The following is a 23,291-nucleotide window of genomic DNA, read 5'->3' on the forward strand; positions in this document are numbered from 1 at the left end:
GGCCGGGCCCCACGATGGCGCGGCCGGTGGAACCACCCGACGGGGCCGGACCGGCTGCCAGCCCCGCCCCGCTCTTGGTGATCCCCTCCCCGCCCCTGGGGACCCCGAGGAAGCCTCGTGCCCAACGTCCGGGAGCGTCCCGGTGACGCCCCACCGTGCCTGGTGCTGAGACCGGAGCGGACCCGGGGAGGGGAGCCCAGGATAGTAGGGGGAGCAGAAACTCCCAGCCGCTCTGGGAGCGGGGCGGTGCGGTCAGGGACACCCCGGGCAGAGGGAACGGCCCCCAGCACCGGTCACGGAGTGGCGTCACCGCGCGTCATGCGGAGGGCCGCTTACATCACGCCAGGTCACGCAGCGCCGGCTGGCTGGTATGCGGCCCTCCTGGCCAGCAGGGGGCACTGTGGGCAGGCGGGCAGGTGTCATGGCGGAGCGTGTCGCGCCGGGCGGTGAGTGCGGGACCCAGGGACGGGGCCTCGGGATGGCGGTGGGCGGTGGGATTCCGCCCCGCAGCACCGGCTGGGGCACCGTGTTTGCTCCGCTGCTCAGCTCCTGCCTATCCCACTCCACACCGGTCTCCCCGTAGCTCTCTCCTGGCCCCGCTGCCGGCCCCTCTCACGCTCTCATCGTTCCAGGTACGGGCCCCGAAGCAGTCGTGCCGGTTCCGGCGGGACCGCAGGTAAGCAGAGCCGGGGACCAGCGTGGGGCTGGGGCCGAGGGCTGCGCGCCGCCTGATGGTCTGTGCTGGCAGGCTCCGGAGCTGTCCCGGGAGGAGAAGCTGCAGCTGCGGAAAGAGAAGAAGCAGCAGAAGAAGAAAAAGAAAAGCGAGAAGGCGGCCGAGCCTCCGGAGCCCGGGACGCCCTCGGAGCCAGGGCCACCGCGAGGTGAGGACTCCCTTCCAATCAGGCACGGAGAGCTCTGCACAGAGCTCCCCAGAACCCTGAACAGGAAGGGGCTGGTGAACTCCTGGGATGAGAACGGCCTCAAGCTGGAGCAGCTCTTAGCTGGGGCAATGCTCTAGTTGGAGGAAGCTGCAGCCAGGCCTTAGGGTTGTCCTACCTCTCTATTGCACCTGAGTCCTGGTCTTACTGTACCAGCATTCTGGCCAGGAGGTGGGATGCAGTGTCCTGTTCCCTCCCCACCTGAATATGGGGCAGGCCTAATGTTCACAAGAGTGACAGGAAGCAGGAGAATATGGGGCAGTCAGTCCCACCTGCTCCTCCAGAGGCAGACCCTTACACAGGGGAGGGTCTCCACATCACCGGCTGCCCTGTGACGGGGCACAGATTCTCCACTTCTGTCTCCTGCAGTAGCCGCTCAACCCGCGGCCTCCCCAGCCTTGGCTGATGGCACCAACGATGGCGAGAAGCCCTCAGGGGGCAAGAGCAAAGCTGAGCTGCGAGCAGAGCGCCGGGCCAAGCAGGAGGCTGAGCGAGCCCAGAAGCAGGCCAAGAAAGCAGAACAGAGCCAAGCAGCCATAGCAGCCAAGCCCAGGCTGACCCCGACCGAACCTCAGTCTGGTAAAGCTGTCATCACAGGGTGCAGGGGGTGGGTAAGTGGAGAGAGAGAGGTCTGAGGTGGGCACCTATCTGCCCAGCCTTTCCGTTGTGTCCTGGGTACTGCCCTGACTTGTGCTTTCACAGTCTTGGGCAGGATGGCTGGGCTGGGGGCTGCACCAGGGTGGTACGATCTTACCCCATCCTCCCCGCTGTCCTCACAGTGGTAAAGCGGCTGCCAGAGCACGTACAGGTGGATGACCCTGCTGCCCAGAGGAAGCTGGCCAAGAAGCTGGAGCGGCAGCAGGTCAGAGGAGAGCTGGATGACTGACTGTGTGCTTCAGTGCAGTTGTGCTGCAGAGGGGTGTGGTGGGGGTCAGGTTCAAGTGTGGTAGAGCTGGGGCCTTCTCTGCTGGGGCAGAGGAAATGGCAGGTGTGCCACAGGCGAGTGTGATCAGTGGCACTGAAGTGAGCAAGGCTGTATGGCAGCCTTGGGTAAACGATCATCGACCCTTCACTCCAAGAAGGACATTTAGGTTCTGGAACATGTTCAGAGAAGTGCAGCAAAGCTGGTGAAGGGTCTGGAGAACAGGTCTTAAGAAGAGTGTCTGAGGGAACTGGTGTTGTTCAGCCTGGAGAAGAGCAGGCTCAGGGGAGACCTCTACAATTCTCTGAAAGCAGGCTGTAGCAAGGCAGGGGTCAGTGTCTTCTCCCAAGGAACAAGCAACAGGACAAGAGGAAATGGCCTCAAGTTGCAGCAGAGGAGGTTTAGGTTGGGCATGAGGAAAAATTTCTTCTCCAAAAGGGTTGTCAAGGCCTGGAACAGGCTGCCTAGGGCAGTGGTGGAGCCATCATCTATGGAGGGGTTTAAAAGCCATGTAGGTATGGTAATGAGGGAATGTGATTTAGTGGTGACCTGGTAGTGCTGGATTAACAGAGGAACTAAATATTCTTGAAGGTCTTTTCCAACATAAATGATTCCGTGATTCTATTATTCTGTCATCCACATTGTTTGGCTGCAGGTGCCTCTGAGGCAGGACTATGGGACCAAGGTCAACCTGTTCTCCCACCTACACCAGTACAGCCGGAAGAAGCCACTGACGCAGCAGATGAGGTACATGGCCTCCCCAGCCCAGCTCCCTGGCAACCATTTTGCTCTGCTCTTGCTGGCCTAGCTGCAAAATGGCAAAGGTGTATCCTGGTTCTGCATGTGGATTAGGCATGATGGGGGGTCAAGGGACCCCTTCACTCACTTTGAGAAGCAGAGGCAGCCCATGGGTTGGGGAGAGCTGCCCTTGAGCAAAACATGGCCACAGTCGAAGGGGCTGTGGGGTTACCCTGGCTTCTCAGGTCATAGAGCAAGTAGGGGCCAGCTGCCAGCTCCCTCCTTGGGCTGTCCTGGTTGCTGTTTGCCTGGGGCCTGGCAGTGGGTTGTTTTGTTCCCAGGCTGTAGAAGCCTGTGCTGAGGGCTCTCACATTTGTCCCTGCAGCATCCCCTCCACAGTCATTCACCCAGCTGTGGTGCGCCTGGGCCTCCAGTACTCCCAGGGCATCATCAATGGCTCCAATGCCCGTTGCATCGCTCTGCTGGAAGTCTTCAAACAGGTATGAGAGCAACTACCTGTTCCCAACAGACACAGATATTTCTTTCTATTCCCTGACTACTGAGCCTGTATTTGTGCTTGGTCATCTTCACCCTGTTCTTTCTGACCATGGCCAGGGCTGGGATGCTGTTCTGGTGCTGACACTGCATATTTGAGCTCCTGGAGCAGCTTTTTACCTGCCCGTGTCAAGCTGTGTATTGTGCACCCATGCCTGGTTCACAGCCCCTTGGTTGAGGGTGATGGTGTACCAAGAAGGGGCAGGTGTCCTGAGCTCATGCTCTCTTCTTGTCTCAGCTGATCCGGGACTACTCAACTCCTCCCAATGAGGAGCTGTCACGGGACCTGGTGGCCAAGCTGAAGCCACACATCAGGTGAGCAGGCGAGGGAGAGGATTCTGCCTCTCTGCTTTGCTCTGGTGAGACCCCACCTGCAATGCTGTGTCCAGCTCTGTAATCCTCACCGCAGGAACAAAACAGACCTGTTAGAGGTCCAGAGCAGGCCACAAGTAAGATCCAAGGGCTGGAACCCCTCTGTTGTGAGGACAGACTAAGCGAGTTGGGGTTTTTCCGCCTGAAGAGAAGGCTCCACAGAGATCTTATTGCGGCCTTTCAGTACTTAAAAGGGGTTGATAGGAAAGAATGAGGAGGGCAGACTTTTTAGCAGAGGCTGTTGTGACAGGACAAGGAGTGATGGGTTTAAACTAAAAGAAGGGTGATTTGGACTAGATAGAAGGAAGAAGTTCTTCACTGTGAGGGTGGTGAGACTGGCCCAGGTTGCCCAAAATGGTGGTAGATGGCCCATCCCTGCGCTGCTCTGAGCAACTTGCTTTAGTTGAAGATGTCCCTGCTCACTGCAGGAACATGGGACTAAATGACCTTTCAAGGTACCTTCCCACCCAAACCATTCCATGGATTCAATGGCTTTGATGTGAGGTCCAAGTGCTAGAGTAGAGAGACTGAAACTAGTGGCCCATCAGTTGTCTCTTCAGATTGGTGCCCACCTAAACACGGGCTGACTTTTGGCAGTATGAGTTCTGCCTCCCTGCCCACCACCCCCAGCCCAGCAGTACCCTCCCTTTCTCTCTTCCTGTTGCTTTGGAGCTAAGCCTGTTTCCTCTCTGCAGCTTCCTGAACCAGTGCCGGCCCCTTTCAGCCAGCATGGGCAATGCTATTAAGTTCCTCAAGAAGGAGATCTCTTCCCTTCCTGACACCCTGAGAGAGGAGGAGGTGAGTGGCCTCATGCAAGCAGCACAGGACAGCCCTGATGCAGGCTGAGTGAGGAAAGGTGGTGGGATGAGACTGGGAGCAGGGCTGCAGGGAAGCTGGAGGACTTGGCCAGCACTGTCGACAGCCATAGCCTGAGTGAGGACTGTGGACAGACCTGCTCCCCCTCAAGTGACCCTTGAGTAGCTGCAGGACTTGCAGGCCAGTTGCACCAGCGCTGCGCACTCCTGGAAGGCCACCAAGGCTGTAGCAGCCAGGCACCGTTAGCTGCCCTTGCCTGCCAGAATTGGCTGTGAGCATTGTTTGACAGAGTCAGTGAAGTCACAGATGGAGAAAAGCAAGGGCTTTTTGGTGCTGCTACACATAAAGGTCTCAAGGAGCACATGGGCTGTGGACCAAGAGGCAAGGCAGTCATAGTATGTGTCAAGAAGACCCTTGAGGCTGTGGGGTAATGGGCCAACAGAAGTCTGAGCACTAAAATTTCCATATCATGAGCAGAGTGACTGACCCAAGAGGTATGGGGAGATAATGTGCAGATCAGCTAAGGAACTGGTGGCAACTTGAACACATGGTGAGGCACCATGGTCTGCTGGGACAAGAGAAATCCTGTGTGTCCTGCCCACATTCCCTGTCCCTGGAAGGTGCTGTTCAGCAAATAGGCTGTTAGAGAGCAGGGTAGGGTTCTCTGCTGGTGGGCAGGTCTGCAAGGGACAACAGTGTGACAAAGCCATGCTGCACATGGTGGTACTGTCTTCCCAGGCAAAGGAGAAGCTGCAGGACACTATTGACAAGTATCTGCGGGAGAAGATTCTTTTGGCAGCTGAAGCCATTTCAAGGTCTGCCTTTGAGAAGATCAATGACAATGATGTGATCCTGGTGTATGGATGGTAAGAGAAGAGGGCAGTAGAGCAGTTGAGTGAATGTGGGACATGGGTAAGGGAACTGGGGTTCACCCTGAAGAAAAGGAGACTGAAGGGAGACTTTGTTGCTCTCTACAACTCCCAGAAGGGAGGCTGGAGTGAGGTGGGGGGTGGTCCATCTCTTCTCCCAAGGACCAAGTGCCAGGACAAGAGGAAATGGCCTCAAGTTGCACCAGTGGATGTTTAGGTTGGACATGAAGAACAATTTCTTCCCCAAAAGGGTTGTCAAGGCCTGGGCCAGGCTGCCCAGGGCAGTGGTGGAGTCATCATCTATGGAGAGGTTTAAAAGCCGTGTAGAAGTGGTGATGAGGGACATGGGTTAGTGGTGATCTGTTAGTGCTGTGTTAACTGTTGGACTCAATAATCTTAAAGGTCTGTCCCAGGCAAGAAAAGTTGATGGTTCCATGATTCTGTTTTAGCAGTGGCTGTATGAGGATGTCAGGACAAAGAGCATTGCCCTGGGATCAGCATTGGCTAATGGGACACAGATGTGTTGTCAGTGCTTCAGGAGAAGCAGACAGCTCATTAGGACTCTGGTCCTATCCTGGAAGATGAGCAGGCTGAGGAGATCTTGTCACGAGGAGGTGACAGGGCACATTTTGCCTGGCAGCTGCCAGGAGGAATTCAGAGCACAGCGGGCAGTGTTGGCAGGTCTGGCTATGAACAAGTGCCCCTGGAGGTTATTGCTGCAGGGAACTGCACTCTGCTGGTGTCATTCCTGGTATCTCCATATGTCCTCACATTAATTAGAGGAAGAAACAGGAGGATCAGATCAAGTAGCCTTATACCAGCCTGTACTGATGGTTGTAGTGTTAGGACCTCAGACGTGGTCTGTGAATGCCTGAGTTGGCCATTTCAGCCATTTCCCTAGCCCAGACCCACCAGCCTGTGGCATTACAGCAGTAGGCATTGCCAGGGCTGGGCCAGGAAGTGTCTGACAGAGGCCCAAAGCCATTTGTCTGTACCTACAGCTTGTGTGTGAGACTTTGCCATTCTCTTCAGGGTTCAGTGCTGTTCCCTGTGGGCAGGAGTCCAGAGTTAAGTGTTCAAAGGAACCCAGATTCACCACTCCTTCAATACAGGGCACTTTGGGAGCAGCCATGGCTCTCCACTGGCATTTTAATCACACTGCAGCAAAGCCGAAAGTCAGGAAGTAAAGGTCAGGAGTCCATTGAGGGACTGTGTTCCAGAAAGTCAAGGTGGGCGAAGGAGCCAGAGGCTGCTGTGGCAAAACAGAATCCAGATGTAGCGCACCTCTCTAGGTGATGAGTGGAGGAAGAAGCAGGGGTGGGAGGGTCTGGAGTATTAGGAGGAAACTCAGAGAAGGTTTGAAGGGGGAGTTCCTCGCTGTGGTTCACAGAGAGGTTAGTGCTGCTTCCAGATGGGGCTGAGACATCACATTTCCTAGGGGTGATTCTCTGTGCAAGGACAGGGAGAAGGGCCTAGAAGCGACTGTTGTAGGAGGCTGTTGGGAAGAGGCAGCACTTGTCATGGTAAGGGTGGACACTGGCTCTGCCTGGCTTCATCTTGAGGCAGCACCATCCCATCAGGGTGTCAGTGAGAGACTGACTGCTACCCTGGGTAAGAGACACTGCTTAATTTGGGTTGGGTTGGGTTGGGGACTTGCTGTGGCAGCTGGCAGTGCCCACTCCGCTGCAGCTGCCAGCAGCCATCCTGTACCATGGGGCACCTGTTGGGGCTGTTCCCAGAGCAACAGCCCATGTTAATGCTTAAAAGACCTCTTGCCTGGCTGGCATCTGATGAGTCCCACACTGGAGCCAGCACTGAGGAGAGAGTCCTGGCACTGGGCTGCATTTCTGGGTAATGCCACCAGTGCAGGGCAACCAGGAGCCAAGAGCCTGGCATGGCAGGATGGAGCAACCTCCTTCCTAATGGATGTCTGTCAGCTCCTCCCTGGTGAACCGCACACTGTGTGATGCCCACGTGAAGAAGGGCCGGGCCTTCCGTGTGATCGTGGTGGACAGCCGGCCACGACTGGAGGGCCGGGAGACGCTGCGCCGGCTGGTGCGGCAAGGCCTTCATTGCACCTACGTCATGATCAACGCCATCTCCTACGTGCTGCCCGAGGTGAGGGGCTGTGCTAATGGCGGCAGTGAGCACAGTGTAGGCTGTAGTGTGGTAAGAGGGGCTGATGGATCTCTGCACTGCCCTCACAGGTCTCCAAAGTGCTGCTGGGAGCCCATGCACTCCTGGCCAATGGCTCTGTCATGTCCCGGGTGGGGACATCCCAGATAGCACTGGTCTCCAAGGCCTACAATGTGCCCGTCCTGGTGTGCTGTGAGACCTACAAGTTCTGTGAGAGAGTGCAGACAGACTCTTTCGTCTCCAACGAGCTGGGTATGACTTCAGTCCCCTTCCTCCCACGTGGAACCTGCCTTCTCTTCCTGCTGCTGCCCAGGACAGGCAGCTCTGCCCTGTCTGTTCCTGTCCCAGGCAAGCGGCCACTGCTCACATGAAGGGTGGCCCAACAGGATGGAGAGGTGGTGTCCTGCCCCCTGATCTCACTGGCTGCTCCTCTCTGCAGATGATCCTGATGACCTCATCGTGCTCCGAAATGGCCAGGCCCAGCTGGGTGGCTGGGCAGAGAACAAGTCCTTGCGCCTCCTCAACCTGGTCTACGACGTGACACCACCTGACCTGGTGGATCTGGTCATCACAGACTTGGGCATGATCCCCTGCACCTCGGTGCCTGTCGTCCTGCGTGTCAAGAGTGTGGATCAATAGTGGGAGTGGCTGCATGGACATTAATAAACCACAATACACCCTGTCTGCCTTCTGTGGTATGGCAGGAACTACTCTGGTGCCCCTTTTCCCCAAGGCTCGGCTCTTTGCTTGGGCTTGCTGGCAGTTCTGCCCAGCTCTGCCTGGACCCTCTTGTCCTGCTTCAGCCTGCAGAAGGGGAAATGGGCTCTTTCTCTGGGACGTGGGGGAAAGGGTGAGGCAGTGCTGATGACCCTGGTTCTTCTGGCTCCAGTTCTGGCAGCAACTTGAGATGGGCTTGTGCAGGAGAGCCAGACACCTCTAACCCTGCAGTACCCAGCAGGAGGTGGCTCCTGAGAGATCCTCTTGAGCAAAGGCTGGGGGCTCTGTTGTGGGAAGTCAGTGTTTTGAGCAGAAAGGGACCTTTAAAGGTCACCTACTCCAGAACGGGTCCTTCTGTCTCCTACCACCAGCCATTTTGCCAGTGCAGCCTCCCAAGTGCATTTGGGGATGTGGATGGGGCTGCAGGAGGCAAATCCCTCCCAGCCAGGAACCCAGGGCCGAGGCCTGTCCACGGTAAGGGGACAGAGCAGGCGGTGCACGGCTGAGATGCTGTGGCTCACGAGAAACCAAGAGCCCCCCTGCTCTGCAGATGGGGCACCGAGGATTATCAGGGACCAGAACTGCCCCAGCTCAGCAAACCCCAACCCTTCGGGGGCTGGGCCTGGGGCGGGGCCATGCAGATCAGGCACCGCGCAGAGTGCTGGGAGCTCACCGGTCCACCCCACCGCTGGACATGGACACGGGCGAGAGCAAGAGGCGGTAGAGCCTGGTGGTGGCAAAACGTGGGCAGCCGGAAGCGGCGTGGTAGAGTGTGCGGGGTGTAAATGAGGTGTGGAGTGTCCGTGTCTGCAATGTGTGTGCGGCGGCATGCGGTGGCGTCGTGCGGAACACTAAGCATACTTACCTGGCAGGGGAGACACCATGATCAAGCAGGTGGTTTTCCCAGGGCGAGGCTCATCCTTTGCACTCCGGGTGTGCTGACCCCTGCGATTTCCCCAAATGCGGGAAACTCGACTGCATAATTTGTGGTAGTGGGGGACTGCGTTCGCGCTCTCCCCTGGTTTTGTGGTTGCAAGAAAAGATTTGATATTAATACTGAGAGATCATACAAGTGAGCTGGGCAGTGAGAGGACGCTGCCGAGGTTGGCAGGAGCAGCGGAAGAACCTGTTACAATCACCGGGGCGGGGGGAGTGCCAGCAAAACGGGGGGAAGGTTCCACGGCTTTGAAATCCTCACTCCGAGGGAAGCGGTAACCTGGGGAACAATGAACAGATATCTGCGCTTGCCCTGCCTGGCTGCACGCATAAAGCAGCAGCGAAATCCGTTTTAGTTGTGTGTAGGGCAAAACCCATAACGGGTCGCCCAACTTCTCTTTAACTCTACTTTTAATACAGCAAAACCAGGGGAGAGCGCGAACGCAGTCCCCCACTACCACAAATTATGCAGTCGAGTTTCCCGCATTTGGGGAAATCGCAGGGGTCAGCACACCCGGAGTGCAAAGGATGAGCCTCGCCCTGGGAAAACCACCTACTTGATCATGGTGTCTCCCCTGCCAGGTAAGTATGCTCAGTCTTCCGCACGACCCCGCCGCTCGCCGCCGCAAACACACTTAGCACACGGACACCCCACACCACACGGACACTCCCCACATCCCATCGCGTCGCTTCCCGACACGCTGTCTCGCCGACACCCCCGTCCCACCACTGCCGCCCGTGTCTGTTCCTGGTGGTGGGGCGGACCGATGAGCTCCCGACACTCTGCGCGGTGTCTGATCTGCATGGCCCCGCCCCAAGGCCCCGCCCTGTCGCTTAGTGGTGGGTCTGCCCGCAGCGGCGCAGTCTCTGCCCGTGCTTCTCTTCCCAAGACGCCCCCGCGATGAGTCCCGCATCTGCAGGCACCGCGCAGGACCTCTCGGTCGTCGCCCCTTGGCGCGTCCTGCCCGCCTGCTTCAACTGTCATAGCCGTAGGAGACCAGGCCGGAGCCTCAGCGCCGGCGGGGCGGGACAACCGCGGGGTCGGAGGCAGGAAGGACCCGAGAGGCTCCGCCGTGCTGGAGCAGCCAGTGCGAGCACCCGGGGCAGAGGCAGTTCAGGGCTACGTGCCAGTGCGGCCCGGGGCCTCGGCGAGACCGGATTAACGAAGGGGTGAACGGTCTGGCGAGAATCTACCGGCCGGGGCCGCCCGTTTGCGCTGCGGAGTGGCCGCTGCGAAGCGGCCGCTGCGAAGCTGCGTGACGTCACCGCTGCCGATTGTGCATCGCGACCCCGCAGCACCCTGCCAAGCACCAGCCGCGGGAACCGGGTCCTGCTCACAGGCTGGGGCCGCGTCCCGCGAGCCCCAGCTTCGCTCCTGAACGGCGCGTCGTGTGCCGGTCTGGGCCCCGTCCCGTTACAGCAGGGAAAGGGAGGGGACCTGGCTGGAGGGACAGAACCACGGAGACCGCGCGGCAGCCGGCAGCAGTGCCACGAAGCGACAGGGCGGGGCCATGCAGATCAGACACCGCGCAGAGTGTCGGGAGCTCATCGGTCCGCCCACGGCCGGACACAGGCACCGACGGCAGTGGTGGGACGGGTGTATCGGCGAGACAGGCATATCGGGAAATGGCATGATGGGATGTGGAGAGTGTCCGTGTGGTGTGGGGTGTCCGTGTGCTGAGTGTGTTTGCGGCGGCGAGCGGCGGGGTCGTGCGGAACACTAAGCATACTTACCTGGCAGGGGAGACACCATGATCAAGCAGGTGGTTTTCCCAGGGCGAGGCTCATTCTTTGCACTCCGGGTGTGCTGACCCCTGCGATTTCCCCAAATGCGGGAAACTCGACTGCATAATTTGTGGTAGTGGGGGACTGCGTTCGCGCTCTCCCCTGACGTTCGTGTAATAAAAGCAGCTTTCAATTATACCGTGCTTTGAGATGGGTTTTGGGGGTTGGGCCAGCGTGTGGTCACTGAATGCTCGTGAGGGCTGCTAAAGCTCTTCGTGTGCCACGGTTGAGGTTACTGCTTCATTACTTTCACCATCTCTCATCTTCCCGTTCTATCCCCGTTCTGGGGTCCTGTTACCCTCGCACTGCTTTTTCCGGACACCCCTTGGGCACACGTGGACATGCAGCCCTGCCTCCGCTCAGCCCCAACGCTCCGGGACTGTATTCCCCACAGCTCTGTCACACGGCTGGGCGTGGACCATTCCGGTAATGACGTTGGCATCGTGACGCCATCTTCCCGCGCCACGACTTTCCTGATCCGGATCCGTGCTTGGCGGCGCGGCCCCTTATCGGCGGCTCCGGCTACGCCCGGGATGGCGTCAAGCGCCTCCCGTGGGCCGCGCTGCCGGGAGCGGAGCCGTCGGGGCCGATCGGGACGGGGAGCCGCATGCCCCGGGCGTAGCCGGAGCCGCAGCAGGGCACAGGAGGGTAAGCCCCGGAAGCGGTCTGTGATGGGCGGGGGTCCGTCCCCGTGGGCACCGCATCGTCCTCTGGAGGGCTCACCGTGCCCCAGTGCTACAGAGCACAGAGCTCACGGGCTGTGGCTGGCGTGTCGCTGCGCCCAGGGGTGGTGAGACAGCCCCGATATGGTTTCCTGCTAACTTCGGCTGTTATTTTTGGGCAGGACACGAATATCCGGATGGTTTGGAGCTCTCAGTGGATGGAGTAGAAGCTGCCAAATCCCAGCAAAAAACTGTCTTCAACCAAAAACCGAAAAATAGCCCTAGTGACCCCCATGGTACAGACGCTACAGAGGGTGAGGGACACGGGGAGCCCTCGGGGACCTCTGAGAACGGGTCCGTGTCATCCAAAAAGGGAAAGCGTGGCCGGAAGCCCAAGGCAGAGATGTTGCTGCTGAAACTGTCTCAGGACCTGGAGTGTCCAAGCTCGAAGCCCATCTGTGTGCAGAAGATGCTGGGAAGCAGCGAGGCAGCAGGAGGCCTGGAGAATCCCACTGGTGGGCGCCCCAAAAGGCGGGCAGCCAAAGTGTGAGTAGGGGCAAATGGGTGGAGCGGTCCAGGTTGGAAGGACACACAGACACCACTCTTGGAGTCCTCTGCCTTACGTGGGAGAGCTGGAGAGCTTAGTGTCTCTGTTGAAAGACGTTTTACTGTGTCAGTAGGACATGCAGGTTCTGTACAGAATGATCTGGAGTGTGTTTGAATCCAGGAGTGTGGGGTGGGGATGAACCATGGGGGTTGTCAAGCTTGCCTGCACCAGGTGTTTGATGGTGGTGGGCTGTCTGTGGTTGGGACAGGATCCCTTGATGCTTGACAAAGCCATGAGGAGGCTTATCTGAGGGGGAGTAGAGTCATTGAGTCAGAATCTGAGGGTGGCAAGGCCTGAAGCATCATCTGGTTCTTGGGAGCAACCTGGTTTAGACAAGCTGGTCCAGCCCCTGTTCAGCAGATTCTTAACAGTGTCCAGTGACACTGTGGTGGGGACAAGCTGTGCTAGCCATGCACTGCTTAATGCAGAGTCTTTGGGGGACTCCATGTGTTCCGGGGCCTCCAAAAGCAGCTGAGGCAATGCCTTTGCTCTATGAGAGCCCCAGGTGGACAGGGGCACAGCTGGCAAAGGGCCATGTGCTGCTCTGCCTGCAGTTGCAGACCCAGGAAGCTGACATTCCCTGGGGAGGTGCTCGCTGCCCAAGCACTGGTCCAAAGGCCATAGGTGCATCCAGACCTGCCACAGCCTGGCTGAGCAGGGCTAGCACTAACTGGTCACCCAGACCAGGAGCTAGAGGGGTGGCTAGTCCCTGTGCTGTCCCTCTGCTCACCACCAGGCTATGCCTTTGGTGTCCCAGGGCTTTGCTGTACCTGCAGGAGCTGGCAGAGGATCTGACATCTGTGTATCAGCCCTCACCTCCCACTAAGGGTGCCCAAGAGCCAGAGCCAGAAGTTGAGCCAGTCCAGAAGAAGCGTCAGAAACGGAGGAAGAAGGAGGAGGAAATGGACAGCGATGACCTCACACAAGATGCTGACTTCGTCCCCTCCAAGGACGTGTTGCTAGAGGCAGAGGAGGAGGGGAGCGATGGACCCCTCAGTGAGGTGTCAGAGCCAGAGCTGGAGACGCTCCAAGGACATGGTGGAAGGGCATCATCGGTAGGGGTAATGGCAGGGTCAAGGGCAAGGTCACTTGGTTGCTTCTTAACTCTGGCCTGGCGTGAGCAACACAAAGTGTTGGTCAGGTTGGATCGGGCTCTGAGCAACCTACTCTAGCTGAAGATGTCCCTGTTCACTGCAGAGGAGCTGGACTAGATGACCTTTAAAGGTCCCTTCCCACCCAAACTAGTCTATGATTCAATGATTTCAAGTGTCCTCACACATGGCTGTTTGTGGCAGGATGACCCTGAAGCAGAACTCAGGGATGGCACAGTGCCCATCAGTTTTGTGGGCTTAACTACAGGCAGGGACAGCTCTGCATGAGCGTGGATGGGGACAGGGTGACAGGTACTTCTGGGAGAGGGCATGGAGGTCTTGGGCTACTGCTGAAGCTGGTGGGAGGTGAAGGCCATGTGTGGAGGCTGTCCTGTACTTCATGTGCATGCCCAGAATGGGACTCTGCGTCTTTAGCCCAGGGTGACACAGTCTTGGTGACTGGTTGGGGGAGAGCTCTGTGCTTGGGGGCTGCTCCAGTGCTGTTAGGATAGGTGGATCCCCTGGGACATGTGGTGGCAATCAGCAGGTAGAAACAATCCTGAGTCTGCTCTTGTGCCCAGAGATCCAAGCCCTCATGCCGAGGCCTTGCTCCCAATGGCTTCCACAACTCCATCATGGCCCCAGTGGAGAAGAGCTCCAGCCTCACCTGCAACCTGTGAGTGGGGGTTCGGGATGCTGGGACAGCAGGGTGGGGTTGCCTGTGCTGCAGGCAGGGTGCTGAGGTCTGTTTCACCCACTGCAGGCGGGATCAGCAGCACTCGCAGTGGGAGTTTCCTGACTGGATTCCTTTGGTACACAAGTGGACATGTCTCTCTGAAAGGTACTGGGGGAGCAATGTGGGAAGGGAGGAGCTGGGGGGGACTGGGACACATGATGGGACAGGTCCCACCAGCATTTGGGGTGAGCTGTCTGACCCCAGCCAATGGGGCTGGGGGAGAATAGGGGCATGGTGGGTACTGGGGGGGGTTCTGGTGGAGTCAGGCCCCAATGGAATTGATGTAGCTTTCATGTCTTGGTCTTTGGAGCTCTCATGGACTCGGACATGGAGTCTCCACAGCCTTCGGCCCCTCAGTACCTTGTTATCCTGGCAGCGGGGCACATGGTGCTGTACAGAGGCTGGGATTGGTGCTGGGGCACGGTGCTGTTCCAGGGGGTGACCAGGTGAGGGACAAGATGTGGAGATGTCCTTACACCTTCCTCCGCCTCCACAGTGAAGCTGCCCCGTACGTGCCAGCCGAGGAGAAGTCTCCCTTCTTTTCCATCCAGCGGGAGGGCATTGATGATGATGGAGTCTTGTACAGGGTGAACAGGTCTGTGACGGAGTGCCCAGAGTCAGGCACTGCTGGGGTGGGGGCTGTGATCCCTGTGATAGGCAAGAACCCCCAGGGTTGTGGTCCTTGTGGGTCTGAGGACTGGATGGCAGCAGATGCAGCCGTGGGTTAAACAGCCAGCGAGTGCAGCATGCCCCAGGGTACCACCAGGCCCATGCCAGGTCTCTGTGCCAGGCAGATGCAGCCTCACGATGACATTGCCCTTGCCCTGTGCCCTCACCCCCTTCCTGGTTGGCAGGTTCAGCTCCCTCCAGCCCCATGAGGAGCGCCGGGACATGTCCTTCTTTGCAGGCGGCCCTGTCTGGGCGATGGAGTGGTGCCCGTCCCCGGAGGGCTCAGCAGCCTCACAGTATGTGGCTCTGTACTGCCACAGGAGCATGGAGGAGGCACACAGCATGGCTGGGCTCCACAACGGCCCAGCACTCCTGCAGCTCTGGGGCCTGGGCACACTGCAGCACGATCAGGGGTGAGTTCTGCCTTCGGTTTTGGGCCCCTCACTCCAAGAAGGAAGTTGAGGGGCTGGAGCATGTCCAAAGAAGGGCAACAAAGCTGGTGAGAGATCTGGAGCACGAGTATTGTGAGGAGCAGCTGAGGGAACTGGGGTTGTTGAGTCTGGAGAAAAGGAGGCTCAGGGGAGACCTTATTCTTTACAACTCCCTGAAAGGAGGTTGGAGCAAGGGGGAACAAGTGATAGAACAAGAGGAAACAGGATCAAGGTGCATCATGGGAGGTTTAGGTTGGATATGAGGAATGATTTTTTTCCCCTAAAGGGTTATCAAGGCCTGGAACAGCCTGCCCAGGGCCATGGTGGAGTTCCTATCCCTGAAGGAGTTTAGAAACTATGTAGATGTGGTGCTGAGTGACATGGTTTAGTGGTGACCTGGCAGTACTGGGTTAATGGTTGTACTTCGTGATCTTAGAAGTCTTTTCCAACCTAAACAATTCTATGAGTGGCCAAGCCTGGGGAACAGCCTCACAGGGAAGGGGCTGGAGACTGCCCATTTCCCAGGGATGGGTCAGGATCTCACCTCTTATCCTTTCATAGCTGAGTGGGTGGTGAGGCTTGTCCTGTCACAGAACCACCAGACAGGTTCTGAATCTCATGGGGGCTGTGGTTGGGCACAGCTTCAGTGCTGGTGCAGACTGGAGCTGCTGAGCACCAGCTGCTGCATTCTTCATGGCTCATCCTGTGCCTGCAGCTCTGCTGACAAAGCCAGGCTGGCTTACGCCATCGCTGCCGACCATGGCTGTGTCTGGGACATGAAGTTCTGCCCCAGCGGTGCCTGGGAGCCACCCACCACTGCCAGGAAGGTGGGTCTGTTGCTGGGGGGCTGCCTCTGCTTTCCTCCAGGGTTCCTGACTCTGTGCCCTTACTCATGCCTTACCTTCTCGGGCTGGGGATGGTGACCTTGCAGCCCCTCAGATGGTGACTCCATGTCACTCTATGTCACTCTGCAGCTCCCACAGATGAGCCGGCTAGGCCTGCTGGCTGTGGCCTTCTCAGATGGCAAGGTGGTGCTGTACCCCCTCCCACACCCCGAGGCCCTGCGACAATCCAAGACAACCCAGGTAAAAGGTAGGAAGAGCTGCGCTGCCGAGAAGGAGCTACCTGGCTCCCATCCCACTCTGCCAAGATGGGCAGTGGGCAAGCCCCAGGGTTGGAGTCCCTCGTCCTTGCTGTGCTGAGGGGCCTGGACTCCTCTGCCCTCACTATGCCAAGAGGTTGGGCTGGGGCATGACCATGGGGCAGCTAGACCATGCCCAGGCCAGTGCCATCCTGCCCAGGAGCTTATGTGGGGCAGCAAGCCCTGGCACAACTCCAGGCTTGGGACCAGCAGTTCCTGCTTCCCTTGGCTTGGCTTCTGGCAGATAACAGTGGGAGGGAAGCAAGGCTGCTTTTCGATGTCATAGGACATCAAAGCACTGCTGATGCAGAGGCAGGTTCAGTCATGGTGGGATGCTGTAGCAGCCCAGCCAGAGCATGGCTCACAGGCAGCCCCACCTGAAGCTGGAAGCACAGGGGAGGTCGTCTTGGCAGTGCTGTGGGAGCTGGGATGGGGTTGAAGGATGAGGTGTGGCTGTAACAGTGTATCCCTGAACCTTTCCTCACCTCTTTTCCCATTGCCATTATGTGTCCTGGCATGGTGGACCTGCTTACTCCAGTTCAGCCAAGGAATGTGTCAGAGCAGGGCCCCAGGCCTCTGCGCACTGGATTGGCTCAGGCTAATGATGCTCATAATGGTCTCATCTGCTGGGAGCTGGGTGGGATTGATGGCTTGTGCGTGCTGCTCGTGGTCACCCAGCCGTGGCTGACAGCGGGAAATGGGTTCCTTACTCCCTGCCACAGTGCTGCTGCCGCCTCTCCCTCCCTGTCTCAACAGGCTGGCTCTGGGTGGTTGTTGCTGGTGCCGCAGCACCCACGTGGGGAGCTTGCAGCAAGCACAGATCCGCTCCCAGCCGGCAGCTCCTGTCACGTAGTGTCGGCCCAGCTGTGGCTGCTGTACCATCCCCATGCCTCGCAGCCAGGCTGGGGCTGCTGGTTCACAGCCACAGGATCGGTGCCAGGCTGCGGCATGCTGGGCTCTGCCGGCAGCTTCTGGGACGGCGTGGCTGTTTTCCCTGAGCACACCTTCATGGTGTTCCCAGCTTGTGGAGCCTGGGCTGCTCTCACAGCATGCCCTGGCTGTGGTGGAGGTGCTGAAGAAGACACATGGCTCCTGTGTCATCAACTGCGGCTGCCGTGCTCTGGGGCATAGGCAGTGCTGGCTGTCTGCCCCATGCTGAGGGATGGAGGAGTTCTGTCTGGCCCCAGCACTGAAAGACAGGAACCTCACAGCACTTGTGTCCTGTGTCACTGGTGGTGAGATTCCACAGTGGACAAAGCTGGTGTGTGGGGGTCCTGTGGGTACCTTGTCCTGGTTGCAGGGGTCTTGGTGCATTCTGCCTTCCACAGGAGCAGCTGCCCAGGCTGCTCCAGCCCTGTCACCAGCTGCCCTCGCCAGAGCAGGCTGTCCCACACAGCTGTTTTCATGGTCTTGTCATGCCACTGTATGTCATCAGATCCTGATGTCATCAAATCCCCTTTGGGTTAAAGACCTTGTTCACGGAGGCAGGCACCTGGTCACTGTGGGATGAAGATCACTCGGGTGAGGGGAATGTCAGCCCTGCCCAGTGCCTGCCTGCAGTGCCTTTCAGGGCACAGGTAGGTCTGGTTCCCAGAGGTCCTGGCACTGCCTGCATCTGGATTCACAGCTCCGTGTGCTGTTTGCTGCTGCTGGGTGTGCAACACTGATCTGGATGGGACAGGTACTGGGAGCCCTGGCTAGGGTTATGGGGAGCAGCAAGCCAGGCTGTAGGTTACTGAGCAGCTCCTGACACAAGGAGCTTCTAGGAGAGTTGGTGCCTGTCCTGATTCCACTCTGCTCTCTTCTAGATGGGTCCTTCCACAAGCACGTTATCTGCAAGGTCAGTGTCCTCTACCACTGTGGTCCCCCAGTGGGGCTGGCACCCACAAGCCCCTGGCAGGTGCAGATGGGAGAGATGAGCAGAGCTCACCAGCTCTGCTCATTTGGGGTGGCAGTGCAGAGCTGTGCTGCACAGCTGAGTGTCCTTCCTGTTGGGATGTGAGTGGCACCAGCACAGGGCTGTGACCAATGTCTGTCCTTTGGCCTCCAGGTACAAGGTATTGCCACACTCCAAGTGGGCTCTATCCAGGCAGGGAATGCCTCTGAGTGTGGCCAGTGCTTCAGCCTCTCCTGGATGCCATCTAAGCCCCATCATCACCTGGCAGCAGGTTTCTATGATGGTGAGTCCTCTCCTACACAAGAAGGACTTGTGTCCCATGGCAAAACAGAAATGGAGCTTTGTGCTCCTGCAGCCTCACCTGGGGCAGAGAATGAGGAGGCTGAGTACAATGTACAAAGCAGCATTGGGGTGAGTAGCAGTGAGTGGCAGACACTGTGCAGGAACCTCTGCCCGTGCATGGTGGCTCTGCCTTAATCTATATCTGACTTAAAAATCGTAGAATCATAGAATTGGTTTGGTTGGAAAAGACCTTTAAGATCATGAGTTAACTTGTAAACCCAGTACAAGACTTGTACTCTACACCCTTCATCAGCCTTGTTGCTCTTCTCTGGACACTCTCCAGCACCTCAGTGTCCTTCTTGGAGTGAGGGGCCCAAAACTGAACCAGTATTTGAGGTGCAGCTTTGACAGTACCAAGTACAGGGGGATGATCACAGCCGTGGCTCTGCTGACCACACTATTTCTGATACAAGCCAGGATGCTGTTGGCTTCCTTGGCCACCTGGAGACACTGGATATACTCTTCCTACAGGGACTGTGGCCATCTGGAACCTGCTCACAAAGTCCCTGCTGCAGTGTGTGCGCCAGCCTGATGGCTCCCTCAAGCTCTACCCTTTCCAGTGCTTTCTAGCCCATGACCACGCTGTCCGGACCATCGAGTGGTGCAAAGCCAACAGGTGAGCACTGGCATGTGGGCACAGGTGTCGGTACTGCCTGGGAGAGCAGGCTGCTCCTGCACATGAGCCAAGGGAACTTTGTGTCACCACTGCTGGTGGTGACAGCACTTGGTCCTCTGAGTTGATAATGAGATTGAATTGGGCTTCCCAGGGTGAGAAATGGGAGCAGCGCTGTGCTGCAGACCCAGAGCCACCTTGTCCCCATGGCAGGGATGGGGTACAGCTCTGCACTGGGGTCTCAGTGCTGCCTTTCTCCTGGTTCTCAGCAACTTCCTGGTCACGGCAGGGAGTGACCGCAAGATCAAGTTCTGGGATCTGCGGCGGCTCCATGAGCCCATCAACAGCATCAAGCGGTTCCTCAGCACGGAGGTGGCCTGGTTGCTGCCCTATAATGGTGTCACTGTGGCCCAGGACAACTGCTATGCCTCGTGAGTGCCATGACCTTTGTGGTGGCTGCTTTGTGCCCAGGGCCAGCCTGCTGGGGCCTGGCCATGCTCCCCAGTGCCCCCTCCAGTCTGTCCCTCCATGGGAATATCCATTGGTGCCATGGTGAGGGCTGGGTCATGCCACAGCTGCCCCATCCTGAGATGTTAGTTAGGTGGGCAGTGGGAGGGACAAGGTGCCTGAGCTGGACTAGCAGTGGGGCTCCTGCATGTCTCCAGGCTGACACAACGCAAGCTGGCTGAAGGGTTCTGGTCTCTTGGGGTGTTCTCAGCCTCCAGGAACTATCCTGAACTGTGACACACTGTAACCCTCCAGGGTCCAAGGTTCTCTGGGGAGATGGACTGGTGGGTGGCTTTTAGGATGGCAGTGCAGGGCTCTGTCCTCACCCATGCCTTTTCCATTGCAGTTATGGTCTCTGTGGGATCCACTACATCGACGCTGGGTACTTGGGCTTCAAGGCTTATTTTGTGGCCCCTCGCAAGGGGACCGTGTGGGTAAGAGGCTGGTGCAAGGCACTTTTGTCCTGGGGTCATGTCAGAGAGATGGGTACCTGCCCCTATCCCAGTGCCAGCTGGGGGTGAGGCTCTTAGGGTCACCACTCTGTCTCTCAGATGATGGATCATGACAGCTACACAAAGTAGTGTCCAAGCTGGCTGTACTTCCAAGTCCCTCTCCCCCTGGGGATGCAGGAAGGTGCATGCTGCAGCCTGGCTGGGGGTGGCTGGAACCCGGTTGGGACCCTGGCAGAATCCTATTCCCACAGAGCATTTCTGGCTCAGACTGGCTGAACACAATAGCTGCAGGAGACATCACTGGCGAGCTGGTAGCAGCAGTGCTGCCCGATCTGTCCATCTGCCCCCTCAACGTCAGGCGCTCCTCGGACCGCAGATTTGTAAGAGACCATCGTGCTCAGCAGGGCCTGTCCATGATGTGCGTGGGGCTGGGCAGGGTGGGAGTTGCGTTTCTGGGTCACTGGAAGTGTCCTGAGCTGGCCTCGTGTATGTATGTGTCATATTCTCCCTGCCTGGGCAGGGGCTGCATGGTGAGGAAGCTATGGGGAGCTGGGGCCTTCAGGGGTTTTGTGGAACACAAGCCATGCCCTGGTGGCAGCACCTCTTTCCACTGCCATGCTGTGGGACAGGGTTCCTGGGGCCCCCAGCCCCAGCAGTCTCTGCCTGCAGAAGAGGTCAAGAGCACAAGTCTTCTGAGGGGCACCTGAGGGAACTGAGGTTGTTCAGCCTCAAGAACAGGGGACACCTTTTTTCTCTACAGATCCCCGAAGGGAGGTTGGAGTGAGGTGGGAGTCAGTCTGTTCTCCCAAGAAACAAGCAATAGGACAAAAGGAAACAGCTTCAAGTTGTACCAGGGGAAGATTAGGTTGGACATGAGGAACAATTTCTTCCCCAAAAGGGTTGTCAGGCCAGGGCAGTGGTGGAGTCCCTGTTCCTGGAGGCATTTAAAAGCCATCTAGATATGATATTAAGGGACATGGTTTAGTGGTGGCCTGGCAGTGCTGGGTTAATGGTGGGACTCGATGATCTTAAAGATTTTTTCCCAAACAAAACAATTCCGTGGTTCTATGACTCCTGGCCCTGCCCTGAGCCACGTCTTGCCCACAGCCGGTCTACAAGGCCGACCTGCTGCCCTGCAGCCCCCCGGGGTCAGAGGATGGTGAGAAGGTGCTGCCAAGGACCAGACTCTACAGTGAGATGGTGACTAAGAGCTACATCCGATTCCAGGACACAGACCTGGTAGGAGAGGGCTGGGAGTGGACCTGACCACAAGCAGGACCTGTGAAAGCTATGCCAGGGTGGTGCCTGGGCAGTGGGAGGGCAACAAGGTGCCACTCACATTGTGGCAGCCCCACACCTCCATTTGGCTGCCCCAAGAGCACAGGGGTGGGTTGCCCAACCTTCGCAGAGCCTGTGGCTGGCTGCCTTGCCAGGCTGGGCTGGGGTTCCCTGGGCAGAGACCCCCTGGCTGCCTGGTCACAGGGCAGTAGGTGGTATGGCCATGGCCATTGGCCCCAGACAGAGTAGTACTCTCAATGTCCTGGCTGTGGCCGCCCTGGGAAGGAGCCTGAAGGGTCACAGCGTGCCTGGATCCCATTCACTGCTGTGCTGGGCCATGTTTGGAGCTGTTGGCATGAAGCAGCTGGGCCAGATTATGCCCAGGGCCCCCTGAGAGAGGGGCAATGAGTCTGTGGGTCAGAGCTGCTGGGATGGCATAGGGAAGTCTGCCACATTCCAGCAGCCCTGTACAGGCCCTCCTTGGCGTGTAGTTCCTGCTGCCCTTTGCTGTGGGTGACCCAGAGGGGGACTCATGTCTCCTGGCCAAGCAGCACCTGACCTGATGCAGTCCCAGTGCTGCCAGGATGGGTATGTGTGCCACAGTTCTGCCCTGGCACGCATTTCATGGATGTGCCACCGCTTCACAGCGCAGCTTCAAGAACTTTTCCAGCCGGGAGCCAATGCGCAGGATGCACACACAGGAGGCGAAGGCTGAGCTGAGCCTCGACCGCCTGCAGCTGGAGTCCCTGCACAAAGTGAGAGCTGAGCCCGCAGCCCCCACACAGCCTGGCAGGCTCTGCAGAACCCTGTCGCCCGTGCCCCATTCCTGGGCACAAGGGTCTCAGTGCCTCAGCCTCCTCCCTCCTCACTCCTTTCTTTTCCCTCCTGCAGGTGCGCTTCAGCCCCAACCTGGACTCACTTGGCTGGCTGGTGTCAGGCGGGCAGGCGGGCATCGTGCGGGCACACTGCCTGGCAGGGCTGGCCTCCAGCGTGGCACACCAGCTGCTCCCAGAGCGCTGCGCCTGCTTCCGTTCCCTCTATGGGGATAAGCCTGGCAGCAACAGCCCTGGCGAGAACTCCCCGATGCCAGTGGAGTAGGGAAGTGGGCCCCTTGTGCTGCTGCCCAACATGCTCGCCCCGGGCAGGAGCATGGGTCCAGGGAAGGTGGTGCTGTCCAGGGGAGCTGTGCATCCCTTCTTGGTGCTTCTGATCCTCTGGGCCCCCTGCTCAGGGAGGAACGGCTGCTCCTGGCTGTCACTGGGGATGCTGAGGACATTGTCCTTATGCTCTGGGTCCAGAAGGATCCTTTTGTGCTGTTTGCTCTGAGCTGGTGCGGGAGGGTGGTGGGACTGTGGTGCGTCCCTGGGTCAAGCTATGGGTCTGGGAGGCCTGATGCTGGGGATGCACCCACAGGCCCCCAACTCTGTGGGGCTGTGCTTGCTCTCCCTGTTGCTGCTGACCCCCTGTGTGGGTGCAGGGAGGGGTCTAGGGGTGTCCAGCCTTGCCCTGAGCAGGGCAATGGGGCCCGCAGGGGGCCGGGACCTCTAAAGTCGCTCACATTGAGCCTGTGTTCAGCTGTGCAGTAAAACGTGGATGGTTTTGTAAAACTGGTTGTGGTTCTAGCACAGAGCCCCAAACTGGGCACCAGCACCTGGGGCACTACTGTGGGACACAGTCTTTACTCAGCTTTGCTCCTAGGGGAATGTTGGAGGCTGTCCCCCATCCGCAATGCCCTCCTGAATCCCTGCACTGCTGCTGCTCTCCAACAAGTTTATTGGGGGCTGTGGGTTCTGCCATTGCCTTCTGGGCTCCTTGCACGAAGAGTTGGACAGACACGGACACTCACAGTGTGACAGATACAGATCACAACAGCAGGAATGGGTCAGGCCAGGGCAGGTGAAGATTCGGTCTTGGCCTGGGTTGGCGGGGCAGGGAGCAAAGCCAGGGACGTGGAGCTCAGGGCTGAGCTCTGGGCTCTGTCTGCCCTGTTCCGCTGCCCTGGGTGGGTACAGAAGCAGCAGCCCTCCCAGCCCCCCTGCAGTGGGGCATGAGCATAGCCATGACCATGGGGTGGTGAAGTG

At 58.2% G+C, this 23,291-nt stretch overlaps 2 protein-coding genes and 3 non-coding genes across 5 annotated transcripts; 4 read left to right on the forward strand and 1 right to left on the reverse strand.

Annotated features, from left to right (window-relative positions):
• Window positions 1–421: 421 nt before the first annotated feature.
• Window positions 422–8,008, forward strand: EIF2B4 (eukaryotic translation initiation factor 2B subunit delta). Its single transcript, XM_054383361.1, has 12 exons — window positions 422–491; window positions 633–881; window positions 1,308–1,517; window positions 1,718–1,800; window positions 2,516–2,607; window positions 2,984–3,098; window positions 3,392–3,468; window positions 4,221–4,323; window positions 5,080–5,207; window positions 7,148–7,328; window positions 7,418–7,598; window positions 7,786–8,008. The coding sequence occupies exons 1-12, from the start codon at window positions 422–424 to the stop codon at window positions 7,983–7,985; spliced, it is 1,689 nt and encodes a 562-aa protein (XP_054239336.1). The 3' UTR covers window positions 7,986–8,008.
• Window positions 8,009–8,920: 912 nt separating this feature from the next.
• On the forward strand, window positions 8,921–9,084 carry LOC128969187 (U1 spliceosomal RNA). The gene has a single exon (XR_008489153.1). It is a non-coding gene; the product is annotated as a U1 spliceosomal RNA (small nuclear RNA).
• A 341-nt stretch (window positions 9,085–9,425) lies between these two features.
• LOC128969180 (U1 spliceosomal RNA) lies at window positions 9,426–9,589 on the reverse strand. Its single transcript, XR_008489146.1, has one exon. It is a non-coding gene; the product is annotated as a U1 spliceosomal RNA (small nuclear RNA).
• Window positions 9,590–10,725: 1,136 nt separating this feature from the next.
• LOC128969183 (U1 spliceosomal RNA) lies at window positions 10,726–10,889 on the forward strand. Its single transcript, XR_008489149.1, has one exon. It is a non-coding gene; the product is annotated as a U1 spliceosomal RNA (small nuclear RNA).
• Window positions 10,890–11,125: 236 nt separating this feature from the next.
• Window positions 11,126–22,705, forward strand: GTF3C2 (general transcription factor IIIC subunit 2). Its single transcript, XM_054383362.1, has 18 exons — window positions 11,126–11,432; window positions 11,629–11,992; window positions 12,811–13,108; window positions 13,726–13,820; window positions 13,908–13,985; window positions 14,377–14,475; window positions 14,735–14,962; window positions 15,696–15,807; window positions 15,955–16,072; window positions 17,930–17,961; window positions 18,172–18,301; window positions 18,832–18,976; window positions 19,243–19,404; window positions 19,827–19,914; window positions 20,184–20,312; window positions 21,040–21,171; window positions 21,858–21,965; window positions 22,102–22,705. The coding sequence occupies exons 1-18, from the start codon at window positions 11,126–11,128 to the stop codon at window positions 22,306–22,308; spliced, it is 2,832 nt and encodes a 943-aa protein (XP_054239337.1). The 3' UTR covers window positions 22,309–22,705.
• The last annotated feature ends 586 nt before the right edge of the window (window positions 22,706–23,291 follow it).

Source organism: Indicator indicator, chromosome 9 (genome assembly GCF_027791375.1).
Source record: "Indicator indicator isolate 239-I01 chromosome 9, UM_Iind_1.1, whole genome shotgun sequence".
Classification (NCBI taxonomy): Eukaryota; Metazoa; Chordata; class Aves; order Piciformes; family Indicatoridae; genus Indicator; species Indicator indicator.

Excerpts from the sequence above, each read along its gene's own strand:
- EIF2B4 (XM_054383361.1), top strand. The coding sequence starts at position 422 with ATGGCGGAGCGTGTCGCGCCGGGCGGTGAGTGCGGGACCCAGGGACGG. Across the intron at positions 1,518-1,717 it reads CCCGACCGAACCTCAGTCTG|TGGTAAAGCGGCTGCCAGAG; the intron begins GTAAAGCTGTCA and ends CTGTCCTCACAG. Across the intron at positions 5,208-7,147 it reads GTGATCCTGGTGTATGGATG|CTCCTCCCTGGTGAACCGCA; the intron begins GTAAGAGAAGAG and ends GATGTCTGTCAG.
- GTF3C2 (XM_054383362.1), top strand. The coding sequence starts at position 11,126 with ATGCAGCCCTGCCTCCGCTCAGCCCCAACGCTCCGGGACTGTATTCCC. Across the intron at positions 15,808-15,954 it reads CACCCACCACTGCCAGGAAG|CTCCCACAGATGAGCCGGCT; the intron begins GTGGGTCTGTTG and ends GTCACTCTGCAG. Across the intron at positions 20,313-21,039 it reads GCTCCTCGGACCGCAGATTT|CCGGTCTACAAGGCCGACCT; the intron begins GTAAGAGACCAT and ends TCTTGCCCACAG.